The sequence below is a fragment of the Condylura cristata genome, unplaced genomic scaffold, assembly GCF_000260355.1.
Source record: "Condylura cristata isolate star-nosed mole 26May11 unplaced genomic scaffold, ConCri1.0 scaffold00001, whole genome shotgun sequence".
Classification (NCBI taxonomy): domain Eukaryota; kingdom Metazoa; phylum Chordata; class Mammalia; order Eulipotyphla; family Talpidae; genus Condylura; species Condylura cristata.
In genome coordinates, this window is record NW_004567102.1 from 64,908,181 (window position 1) to 64,922,100 (window position 13,920).

Sequence of the window (13,920 nt, forward strand, 5' to 3'; positions counted from 1 at the left end):
TTATATAGTAAGTACTAATAGTAACTAATATGTAATATAGTTAATATTATCATAAATATTAACACTAGGATTATTAATATTTATATTATTCCTCATTCTCAGGCACAAACACTATCATTTTAGATAAGTGACCAAACTCTTAAAATAACTCTTTGGGTCTCACCTTGCCTAATAAGATTCTAAAATCAAAACAATAAAAATTTCAATAAGTCTTTTCTTCTAAACTGAGTTTTCCCACAAAGCTTCTAACAACCACAAAATTTCTTCCTTTACCTTTTAAGGTCAAGAATACTAAAAATAATTAAATTTATTTTGTATAGCTTTTATTTTATTCAACATCATTATACAGGTTGCAAAGGAAGAACTGAAACTTAAAGAGGGTCAGACTTGTGTGTATCAATTTATTTCATGAAAATATTATTAAGGCCCTTCCTGGTGGCGCAGCGGGTTAAAGCACTGCATTAAGAAGCTTAAGCCACTTCCGCATGAGTTCGATACCCGCCTGCCCCGGAGGTGACCACATGGCGTGGCAGACCTCTCCTGACCCGCCCGCTGCTCCCCTCCCTCAGCAGTGTACTTTGTTGATCTGCCTGTTCTGCACCCCACTCTGTCCCTGGTGAATCCTCTCACCCTCTGCATCTCTAGCCTGTACCACAGTTCTGTATGAGTAAATAAATCTTTAAAAAATATATTATTAAAACAACTATATGCTCAAGAACATGAAATTTATAGGAAGAACCTATGATTTGTAAATACACTCAGCTATTATATGTTCTTACCCTCCAGGTGAAGCATTAACCAAATCATATTAAACAGGTAAGTCCAGTGTCCAGACAGATAAATTTTTCTCTTTACCATTCTGAAATTGTTGGTTGCTGTAGTAAGTTAATCACAGTCACTCAATCTTATCAGCAAATAGCATGTGGTTTCTGGAGGCTGCCATACTTTGCCTGAAAACTCTGCCTTAAGTTATTGGCTTTAGAAATTGGATCCTTGACAAAAGTCCTCAGCAGAAAGGACAGGACCAAATATTTCTAACTATAATGGTTTCATGGAAGCCTTTGTGGTGCAGCCTTCTGCACAGACACTACTTACACAGCCAGGCTGCATCAGGACATGGAGCCAGCATTAGCCGGGCTGATGAACTCCTGAAACACACTGCAGAATTTGAGACTATAAATTAGTTAAATATTACTTGTTGAAATGATGAGGGAAATTTAATTGGAATTTGGGAGATTACTGGTACATTTTTTAATTTCTATTTTCTGGTTGCTATTTAAATACTTTTTGATCTTCATTTTGAACATTAAATATCTTGTACCAACTGAACCCTCAGAATGTCAAGAATATGTTCTTTTTCTAATTTGGTTTTCATTTTTACTTTAGCACCAAAGCAGTTAGCATGGTATATAGAAGAAGAATCCACCTTTCCTTTTGCCAGTAATTTGACAATCATCTACTTCCTTATTTATTTATTTATACATACAGAACTGGAGTACAGGCCAGAGGTGCAGGGGGTGATAGGATTCACAAGAGACAGAGTGGGGAGCAAAACAGGCAGATGTACTAAAATACACTGATGACGGAACAGCAGGTGGGTCAGGAGAGGTCTGGCACACCATGTGGATCACCTCCCGGGCTTGGGATCAAACTTGTGCTGCAGTGGCTGGATAGCTTCATAGTGCTGTGCTTTAACCTGATGCACCACCAAGGAAGGGCCCCAAACTGTTTAAATTTTATGGATTAAGTATTATATTTCAAATAACTTCTAGCTAAGAGTGTATGATTAAGTATTATATTTCAAAAAACTTCTAGTTAAGTGTGTATGATAAGCCCTCCAGAGATAAAGGCTATATTCATAGGTGGAATCAATATCTATGGAACCCTCAGAGTAACTGGGTTGTCTCTTGGGTTAATTTAAGAGGAAACAGGGAAGGACAATTCCTGATGGGCTAAGAAACTCAGCTGGCATGGAAGGCCATGAAAGAGAAAGGAATCTACTCATATTTATAGGTTTTTTGTATTATGATGACTGGCTGGTTATTTGGATTATGATAATTAGGTTTGAATTTTGAGTATTTAATAGACTAATAAGAGATGCTTTCAATTTATTCAGTATAAACGTTATTAATAATGGAATCCTAGGTTACTAATCTTCAAACAGAAATTTTCTGTCCTTATGATATTTAACATTATGTTAAGGGGAAGGATGTCCTAAAGGAACTCTGCAGATTCTTATGGACTCCACCCCCTACTCCAACTTTCTGGGTCTTGTAACAATTATATGCCATTAACTATTTTAATCCCATTACAGGCTTATATTTCTTAATAAATACTACTTAATGCAAATGAACCAAAACAAAATGAAAACAAGGCCATCTTTTTGTTGTTCTTGTTGTTTTTAACCAGATTTACCATCGAGAATATTTATGATAGTATGGAACAGCTGTTAAGGGAAAAAAATGCTTAAAACTTAGAACTAGACAGAAGACTAATTGCATATCTTTTACCCAAAGATTAGCGAATTCTTTAAAAGTATGTATCTCCGAGTCATGTTTGCAATTAATATATTTTATAAGTTTAACTGCACCTCTAGCATTTTTTAGCTACCATGTGATCTAAACATAGAAAACATTCACCTTTTGTTGAGAAATACTTCTCAATTGATAATTTCCTCTTTGGGGAAAGGGAGGAGGCCTGTACCATATAACATTGCTCTCTTGGCAGAAATTAGATTGAAAACTGTCACTGTTCCAAGACTTGAAAAGAATCTTTTTATGTAATAAAGATTGAATATATAAGCATAGCTATGTAAGTTTTAACAATATTAACTACAAGTGATAATTCACATCACATAATTTTATATGACTCCTAATTCATTAACTTCCATGGGTTTTGTTTTTTGTTTTGTTTTGTTTTGGTTTGGTTTTTTTGGTGTGTATTTTTTCCACTGGCATTCTTCTTGTGCTTCAAAGATAATATACTTTTAAATTGAGGATACCTAAGAGAGTTCCTTAGCCATCAGGAGGCAGGTTTATTTTTGGAGAGGAAAAGTATAAGGTCATAAAGTATACTTTCAGTCACACTCACCCCCAAGGAAAAGTAATTTTGTTTTTTTGGACTATGTATTGATTTTAAGGTACAAGCTAAAGGTGACCATACAGTCTTTGAAATTACTCTGTATTCTTATCCCTAATTCATTTAGGAGGTTGAAAGTTCCTTAGCACTGGCACTTATATTGTCATTTTTTTCTTTTTTGCTTTAATAGTAAGCTTTTTTTTTTTCCTTAAGATATATTGGAACATGTCTAGCCTAGATACATTATGGTCCTGAAATATCAGAAAAATATTCCTATCTCAGCATGCCATTTCTGTCCACTGTAATTTAGACATTCTTCATGCTGCATTTATATCTACAAGGGTAATAGTCCTTACATTAAAAACCAGCCTTCATGAAGTGGCTCACCCTTCAAGTAGTCCATTATAGCCTTTCACTCTCTGACCCTGCACTGCCTCTAACTCCTACTGTTTTTAATAAGCAACTCAAATGTGGTAAACTATCTTCTCTGTACTGAGGGCAAAAGCACTAAGGGACACATGATAACATGGTGTGGAAGAGCACGTTGAAATAAGCCCATAATTCTAGTCTTAAAATATCCTATTGCAAACAAAATCTTAAAGTTATTTCAAACCCTCAACTTTAGCTTGATTCCTGCAGTCCATGAATATTCTTCTATCAGACATGCTTGTATGAGACAGTAGATAATATATGTGTTTCTAAATGTTTACTTAAACAAACATGCAGCAAGTGCTCATCAAACAACTAAAAATAACAAGCAGGTAAATCAAAGAAAGGACAAGGCATCTCCTAAGGGATGAGAACATACTAGAGGGAATCCTGAGCTACTCTAAACAATAGCAACTCTCAAATTCCACATGAATTTGAAATGTTTAAAATGTTTAAATGTTTAAATGTTTAAATTTTGTTGAGAAATATTTTTAGATTAAGTACACCTTACCTCTAGTTTATAGCTCATTATGTCATGGATTTCCATGTCCATGATTAAACCAAGGATATGCTTCAGTTATCTCATAATTAAAAAACAAGATGGTAAGGTAGTCAGATTTATATTCATATTAGACAGGCAGACTTAAGTTCAAATCCTATATTTTGCTAGTGCTATGCAAACTATTCATTTATCTTTCAAGTATCACTATTCTGAAGGGTTGCTGGGAGGATTAAAAATAAGTGAAAGTGATCTAGAGATACAAAGTCCCAGTTATATAAATGTTAAGTCCCTGGGATGTAATATGCAAGAGGGTTACTATAGTTAATAATGCTGTACTGTATATTTGAAAAATTGATGAGAGATCTTAAAAGTTCTCATCATAAAGAGCAAAATGTAGAACTATGTGTGATTTTGGATGTCAACCAGATTTACTGTGATGATCATTTCTTGATATAGAGATAGATTAAATAATTATTTTGTAAGCCTGAAACTATCTCAGTTTAAAAGTCTATCTATTGAGGGAAGAGCGAGGGAGGAAAGGAATGAGGATAGAGAGAGAGGAACAGAAAGAAAGACAGGGAGAAGGAAGAGACAAACAACTGACAAGACAAAGTTCTTACTTCACAAACAGAAAGCCAATTAATATATGTGAAAAGAACAGAATCACTACTGACCAACCATCATTAGAGCAACCAATCATAGAACTATAAATAGACTCTTAAAATAAAAGGACAAATTTTAATGAATATTTGTATATTTACACAGTCAAAGTATATCTCACAAGATACTTTTGCTAACATACAGATAAATACAGAAATGGAGACTGTATATCTGTATATACATATACTGTATATTCATGATACAGTAAAACTTCTTAAGCTACCAGAAAGTTGGAGCTAATAATAGTAAGTACCTTTATCTCAGAGATATTTGTCTGAAGTGGTGAATTTGCATCAAACCTTGGTTTTCAAACCTTTCCTCTAGTCTTCCATCTCTAAATGCTTTCCTCAGAGACCACCTTGAAGGCTCTAGTATAATGCAAAAAAAAAAGAGGGACAGGACAGAGGATAGGAACACAAAACAAACAGGTTTGTGGATCACTGGCTCCTTGCCATCAATTTCACATATTTGAATGCTGGAAAATACTGGGGATTTTCCCTTCTGATACTATCCTTTCTTTTGCTCCTATTTCTCTCCCTTACCTCTTCTCTCTTCTACCACCACCTCTAAATTCTCCATTGGACAAATATGCAGATTTACATATGCACTCTTTGGGGCTGTATTAACAGACAGTGTTAACTAGATGACAAAAAGAGAATAAACCAATTTATGGCCTGGATTTGCTCTATCCTCTAACACCAACAAAAACAGCCATGACATTGAAATATCCAATACTCTCTGCACATATCTTTACTCTATTCTTACTGCCACATTTTGATTCTGGTAGATTTTCTGTCAAATAATTCAGTTAATTCAAAATGTGAGATTTTTGAAGTTATTATGTTCTAATAATGTATGCCTTATTATCAAGTGTCTATATAATAGGGAGATGAAATATTAAGACAAAGTGATCTACTCATATCATGAGTGATTAAGATTCCCCAGAAAGATAGATAAGAAATGGTAACTCAACACAAAAACTCCCTTGAAATTTCTCCTCATGTGTATTAAAATGCAATAAATTGCTTAATCAAATATGATTGTCTTCTCTTATAAAACTAAGAAACTGATACCACAGGAAAACTCAGCTGAAATTGTGTTACGTATAAAATGAATCAAACTGTTGACAAAATGTTTTATTTGACTTATAGCCTACCTCACACTGTCAAAAGAAAGCCAGGAACAAAACATGTGACCAACCCACTATGGCTATTAAATACACCAGCATATTTAGACTCTAAATAAATATTTGAGGAAGACAAGCTTTATTTTAACAACTTGGATAATTATGTTTCAACCCTGAGAAAAGTAAAAAAAAAAAAAAAGACTACACAGTTCTAGAAGTAAATTAATATGAAAGCACATATTTTTTTTTTTAAAGATTTATTTATTTGTTCATACAGAACTGGGGTACAGGCCAGAGGCTCAGGGGCGGTGAGAGGCTTCACCAGAGACAGAGTGGGGAGCAGAACAGGCAGATCGACGAAGTACACTGCTGAGGGGAGCAGTGGGCGGGTCAGGAGAGGTCTGCCTCGCCATGTGGTCACCTCCGGGGCAGGCGGGAATCGAACTCATGCGGAAGCGACTTTAGATTCTCAGTGCTGTGCTTTAATCCGCTGCGTCACCAGGGAGGGCCGAAAGCACATATTTTAATATCAATATTCTCTTTTCATTCTTCTCTGTATAATCTGATTTGCACTAATTTTCAGTTGAGGAATTTGGCAAGAGGTTAGAATTTATCTACTAGGATATTAGATTATCCAATTACACCTAAGTTTAATAATAGAGAATAAATCTTTTTTCTCTTCAATCTTCATATTAACTCAAGTTACAAATGTTTTTTTATTTGTAATATATATTAAGCATACATATATTAAATATATAATTCGTGTGTATTTTAGACAATTAAATGTAATGATTTATATCACTGTCAGTGAGAAGTACCAGACTGAAGTAGGATATAATATAATCCTAATTTTAAATACTGTCAAAGTAGTCCCCTAGAGACTCTGAACTAAAATTCAATTAATCATTTTATAAAAACCTGTTAGAAAGAAAAAGCAGTTATAATTATAGTAAAAAATGAATGTACTGAGTTGTCAGTCACAATCTGTACCTCAGATCTGGGACAGAAGAAACAGCAAATGGTCAAATGAATTTGTTCCATGAGGTCATAACTTAAAAAAGAAAAGGCCATGGACACAGATGTATGTGAGATCAAAGAACAACTTTTTCATTCCATTCAACATTTCTTATTCAACATGTTTTACTTTAAATAAACCAAACTTCTGAGGATCATAAAGTTCAGTTTTTTGACAATAAAAAGACCATAAAAGAAGAGACAGAGATAGGTTGGAGGGAAGAAAGAAAAACTAAAATGGAGTTCTTTCTTGGTAGTAACAGCATTCAAAATCACAGCCAAAATAAATGATTAAGTAAATTACAGAGACAAAAGCCAAACACTAGTAATCATGGTGAAAGTCATGACTACATTAAAATATGAACTAAAATAAAATGCTGCAAATTAGAATATTTTTTATTCAATAAATTTTCTAACAAGATCAAAAAAAGCTATTTTTGTTTCACCTTTAACCAAATATTTTAAACCACATTACAGAAATATTGTCATTTTTGCCTGAGCAAGATGAAATAATGTCTTGAGAAATCAAAGATGAAATATATGGTTTATGCTCATGAGGGACATTATAAAGGACTTATAAAAAATAATACTAAAATCACTGCAATACTGAAATATGTATGAATATGTATGATGTACAATAGGAAACATACTCAAATATGAGAACTGAAAAGCGAGTGAGTTACACAACAGTGAGGAAAATCTTTCCAAAGCAGATAGAATGTGAGGAAACACAGAAAGGAGTTTGGTGACAAACCGTGTGGAAGGAACATAAAAAGGCCCAGGGATGTCAAAGCAATGGCATCATAAGAACCCTTTGAGGGTCCAGCTTGGTGGACAAAGAAGTTTGACTCCATTCAGTTGGTCCATATTAGATATAATTTATTCTAATAAATGAATGCAAAGGTCCCTTCATGCCACATAAACACTAACCATCCCCCAACAATGCTCCTACAGAGGGTAAATAATACCCTCGTTCTGACACCATCAACTAGTTTTGCCTATTTTTAGAAGATATGGAAATGAAATATAGTATATAAACTTTCCGTCTAGTCCTTTCCCCTCAATATTTGTGAAACCCATCCACATTGTAATCAATATAAATCCATCCATATCATTGTACATTGTATTCTCTCTTGTTCTATGAATATATCATTTATTTCTACACTTTACTTTCAACAGACATTTGGAATTTTTCTGTTTGAGATAGTATGACTATGATGCTGTGAACATTCTTTCACAGGTTGCTTGGAGAACATGTCTTCTTTTCTGGGGGGCGTAGACTGAGAGTGGATTTAGTGGATTTGCTGTGCATTAGGCTATACAGAGCCATTACACTCTGATCAGGAGTATATGTCTCACATTCTCATGAATGCTTGAAATTTTTATTTTCATCTTTTTTGTAATTTAAATTTGAATATTCCTAATGGCTGAGTTGAATCGTTATACATATTTTCATGGTTTGGGGCAATTATGATGTAATTATTCATTTTTTTAAAAAACTTTGATTTGTGGTAAAATTGCTTTCTAACAATATATATGACTCAGAGATACAGGATCAAACTTTTTGGATGAATGTCATCATACCACATCCATGACTAAGGCACCCATACTCCTCCACCATCTTCTATTTTACCCCTTCCATACTTTGCAGAATATCCACATTCTTTCATGCTGCTTTAAAAGTATGCAACAGACCTTTCAGTAACCATCACTGTCACATCACAAAAGTAGAAATCAAACAAGGAAGCACTAAAGAAAAATTTTAAATCTTAGGAATCACATTGTATCTTTACATGAAGAGAAATGATATTCTTTTCTCTATCCTCATCTATCCATCTTTATTATTCTTATTAATTCTATCTTTATTCTTCCTTTCCAGATTCCCAGTCCACAAAGATCAATAAGTCTAAGTCACTTAACAGTGTTCAAATACTGAACAGAGAATTCAAAAGATCAAAAACAAGGATGCAGAGAGCCAGTCTTTAATGGAAAAAAGCAACAAGTCTACTTATATAAAAAATAATTAAAATGTACTATAAAAAATTATTATAAAATGATGACTTGAATGATGCATTTTAGTAGGTACATTTAGTAAATGTCCTCTGTTTACAATTTATAAACAGATGATGTTCAGTAAGTGATTTAAAAGAAAATGGAAGAAGAAACAGTGTGGACTATAAATTTAGAATAATAAAAGAAAAATATACACATGAGTGTTTTTCCCACTTTCCCTGAACTACACACAAGTTACATTCAGCAAAAATAAAATGGCTATGACCTTTTTCCCTCCTTTGCATGATTAATTACTTAATGTCCTATTAATTGGAAGATGTGGCTGAATTTCAAACACTCATTTTCTGTGCATATCATCCTGTACTGGAACCACAGATTAAGTCGTTCATTGAAGGTGAGCCCACAAGGTCATCTGAGCAAGATCTCCTCAGCTATTCATTACCCATCTTCAGTGTTAATTAACAATGGCAACATTTCCATAAATCAACCTCTTTCTGATTATTCTCTGATGATAAACAGTCAAAATGTGTGCATCCCAGCTTACCTCTCTAATTTTATATATTAAAAAAAAAGTCTAAATATACCACAGAGAAAAATCAGTTGAAATATTACTAGAACTTCAGTAATTAAAATGTACTAGGAAAATAAGTTTACACACCTTTGAAAGAAAAATTCACACTTATGCCCAAAACTAAATAAGTTGACTGACCAAACAGGGGTCAAAGTAAGAAAGAAAGGTTGTCAAACACATAAGACCCGTTTATTCCTCTGTTAAGGAAATTAAGGTCAGATCAGCTTGAAAAATAACCATTTGTTTAGTAACCCATCGAAAGCAACAGTTTAGACTAGAAAGCTGATGTCATTCACCCTATTTGCAAAGAACATATTACCAATAAAACTTTCTAAAAGGTTACGTTTACTATATTCTTATAAAAGCATAAATTGGAAGTAAGTTCAGTTTCTTTAACGTCATTTACTTGTGACACCATTACTGTTTGTTGCTCTTGGCTTTATGTATCATTTTAATTAGTAAGTACAAGATGTTACTGATAAAACTTTCCCCCTTAAATCACCAAAGTTGCACTATTCATATCTAATAGTAATAGCCAAAATTAACATTTAGTTTTGTAAGACCTATCTGAAACTAATGAAAAGTTAACTATAAAGTATTTTAAAATAATCTAATATAAACACTAAAAATATATATTAAAATAAATTTTTAGTGATAGACAAACAATCCATAAAATCACATGATGTATAATTACTCATGGTTATATTTATCATATAGTTCATTAACAGATCACATTCATAAATATTATAGCATATATTACATATATGTTTACATATTATGGGTTTTTTTATAATTTTGAAAGAATATAGTTTGTTCTCTTTAGTATAGTATTTCAAGTTCCTGTTTATTTTGATAGAAGTATTGAGGTTATAGTGGTCTAGGAAAAAGGACATTGGAGCTTAGATGGTGGATGACATAAGATGACCTATTTCTGAGGACCTGTGAACCTATTCCCTAAATTATATACAATATTGTAAATTAACATTACTTCAACTAAAAATAAGTAAATAATAGTTCTGAGAAATAAAAATAAAATTTGTGTATGTGTTCAAGAGCTGTAATGTAGTAAGCATAGTTAAACATATATTGAAATAATTTAATAAGCTATTGTGCTGAGCATATATGTAATTTAGAAATTCCAAATTAATATAAAATTAAAGGCCCAGAATTATTACATTGCTATCCTGTGATGGACTGATGTGACCTTGCATTTGAAGAGAAAACACAACTGGAAGACCTTGAACAATTATTATTTCACAAGCCCAAAAAGCAAGTGATAACACAAGGCCTGGGTAGAGGATGAACAGAGCGCAGCCCTATTTTCCTACAATTCATTCAGCAAAGACCTCCATTAGACACTCTGGTCTCCATGCTGCTTCTTTTCAGCGTCACAGACAACCACAACTGAAGAGGCAAAGAAATAAGCTCTTTTGCCACCCTGGAATAAAAGTGCTTCACTTCAATCAGGTTGAATCTGACCTGTGTAGTTTAACTGAATAGGGACTAACCAGTTGATCTCACACTTTAGATTATTTAGGAAAGATTTTGTTTTTGCTTTTAGAGTTTTTTTTGTGCTTTTTTTTTTTTTGGCTTACATTTTTATTTTGCTTTTTTGTAAAATAGGAGAAAAACCACTAGTATGTACATACTACTAACATTTTCATTTTTCTAAAGATAGTAAGGAAGTAATATTGAGCATTCTTAAAGACTATAAAAATAAAGAAAACTACTGAGGGAAAAACAGGTAATGCATTTAGACTTTCAGGTGTGATAAGGTAGCACTTACTTGTTTACTGCAACAATTGAGTAACTGCAAAACCAAAAATGAAAAAGTGCTACATTTCCCAAAGTGACTCCCCCTACTCTGCATGAGCAGAATGATTCTCACCTTGAGGCATCTCAGGAGGCAGATAGTGAGGTTCTTGAGCACTGACATGAACCCATTCAAAGTCATCATACAGGTCCTGGTGATAATCACAGGCCCCTGGACCATCATCAAAAGTGCAGCCACCTAAAATGGGAAGAGAAAGGCTGTTGTTACAATCTAAACAGATTTGTTTAAATAAGAAAAAGAAAATAAAAACACCAATTTAAAATATGTAATGCAACTCTCATAATTTTAGTAATAAATGGTACTCCTGTTTGTCACTATATTTAATCACATAAAATGCAATCTTTATCAGTAACTTCTACTTGAAAAAGAAACTAGTTTAAACTTCAGAAGAGACACTGGGGCCCAGATTTTGAAATATTGAAAAAAAATTAAAGATTATATACAGTGAGGTGTTCCTGACGTATACAAAACATCTGAAATCTATATAGAATTTAACAACCTTAGTGGAGAGAAGGGAAGCAGGAAAAGAGTGAAACTATCTTTGTGTGTGTGTGTGAGAGAATGCAGAAACATGAAGCTAGTAGGTAAGTCTTAGTAATACTACTTGCTTTAAAAGAGCACTTGAAATCATTTCATGATAGCAAATGAAGTTTACAAAGCTTTATAGGTTCTTAAATGCTTGGGTTCACATTTCTACTCCTTTTTACATTACTTATATACACAGTTATAACTTAAAAGGAGGGAGGGGAAACAGAAGCATAAAGCTTATCAGATCAGTCATAATCACTCTCCACCCTTCCACTTTATTTAATAACCTCCTTTTAAAAATGGAGGTTACCTTCCCCCTTTACATCAGTTATTTTTCCTAGCTTTATTTTCAAAGTTAATGTTACTGCAAAATTACAATTCTTTTACCTTTCCATCTACATATACAGGCACACTTAATTCAACCTATTTAGTTTATTCAAATCCAAATCATGCAAATAAGAAGTGGCCTATACATCTAATCTTGAAAGAAAACGTATTAGAACTAATGAAAATCCTGCAGTGGACTTAATGAGAAAAACCAATAACCTGTCTCCTTTCAAGTGGCTTATTTGTTTAGTTTCCATGGGGATCTTTATGAAGAAAGTCTGTGAATTCTCTGGCCAATCAGCAGAGTATGGAGTGGTGAACATCAAACCTATAAATTCTTCTCTATGAAATAAGGATTCACTTTCTTCATCAAAAGTTTGTTAATTTGAAAGTGAGTCAGTTATATTCCTCACCAATGAAAGAGACTAACCAGCATGACAGGCAGAGAAGGTTAACACCAGAGATGTCCCAATATTACCACAATCCAAACAACCTTGTTCAAAAAGCAAGATATGTAAGTGGGTGTCCTTGAATTACTCTTTATGGATACATCAATAATACAACCAAACCTCAGCATGTTCAAAGTTTAATACTGTCATTTAAGTAAGCCTAAAATAAACTGTTTAATAAAGCCTCATGAAAACTGATGTATTTTCAATTTAAAATTAATCAATGGAAAGAAGTTGCTAGGAACTGCATCTTCACATGCAATGGGAAAGTTTTTCTCAAATCATAAATTGCTATCGCAACCCTAAAATGACTTAGTGCTCTGAAAGCCATGCAGTCAAGTCCCCATTGCCCTCTATAGGCGTGTAAGTGATCTTCCTTTATAAATTTAAACTACCAGTGGAAGCTACATTGGTTCATTTGAAAGATAAATGGTCTTAATAGCTGTCCTTCATTGCCATTGTTAATTTTAGACTCCAGGACTTTGATTAGTAATAACAACTAGGAATGGCTGTACAAAATAAGTGGGTCAACCCCTACTATTTGTTGCACATCGTGTCGTACCAGTCAACAGTCTTAAAAATTAATTACTGGTCCACTTGACTTGAGCAATAAGAAAAACTTTTAAGATTTTTTTACCTTACAGTTTACAACAAATTCTAATCTAAGAGGCACCATATATCTAGCATATTAATCAACATGTATTATATAAAGCATATTAATAAACAAATTTGTAAAAGATTTTTACAAAGAATTTTGTATTTCATGGCTACTAATTCATATAGTATACTGACCTAGAGGATAGAAATACAAAAAGAAAAATACCCTATTGGTTTTGGCCTGGTAAACTGCACAGACAGACATGGAATGGAACCAAAAAAGAGAGATACTTACAGATATATGTACATACATATGTACATACATACATACACACATACACACACTCATACATACACCTACTGCTCTGTGTTTTAAGAAATAATATCATTATGGCCAAAGTCACTGAGAACACAAAAGACATGCAAATTGGCTAGCTAAATCTTGGCTGGTTAAGGAAGGTTTCATGCAGTTAAACCTATAATGATGAGTAAGGATGTGACAGGCCAGAATGGCAATGGAATTGAAATTAGAGGAAAAGCAAGAGCAACGGCATACAAGTCTAAAGAAAACTGGTATGCTGGAAATCTCAAATATTCTCAAAATTTTCTGCGTAATATGCATGAAATACATATAGGGGACAGGAAAAAAATGAAATAAGGAAGACTATAGATAGATATCACCAAATGTTTATATTGTTAATCTGTATTTGTATGAAACCATGAAATGATTTATCCAGCAGTGTGACACAACTCAACTTTTATTACTGGTAACAACAATAGCTCTAAGAGTCA

The 13,920-nt window shown here is 33.2% G+C and overlaps 1 protein-coding gene across 9 annotated transcripts in view; it reads right to left on the bottom strand.

Annotated features, from left to right (window-relative positions):
- The window catches only part of PTPRK (protein tyrosine phosphatase, receptor type, K), a 494,475-nt gene that overhangs the window by 360,326 nt on the left and 120,229 nt on the right, over positions 1-13,920 (bottom strand). For all 9 annotated transcript variants that reach the window (XM_004673838.2, XM_012722555.1, XM_012722542.1 and 6 more), the window contains exon 2: positions 11,282-11,404. In XM_004673838.2, coding sequence (XP_004673895.1) covers positions 11,282-11,404 — 123 coding nt within the window. The remainder of the gene's footprint in view (positions 1-11,281; positions 11,405-13,920) is intronic.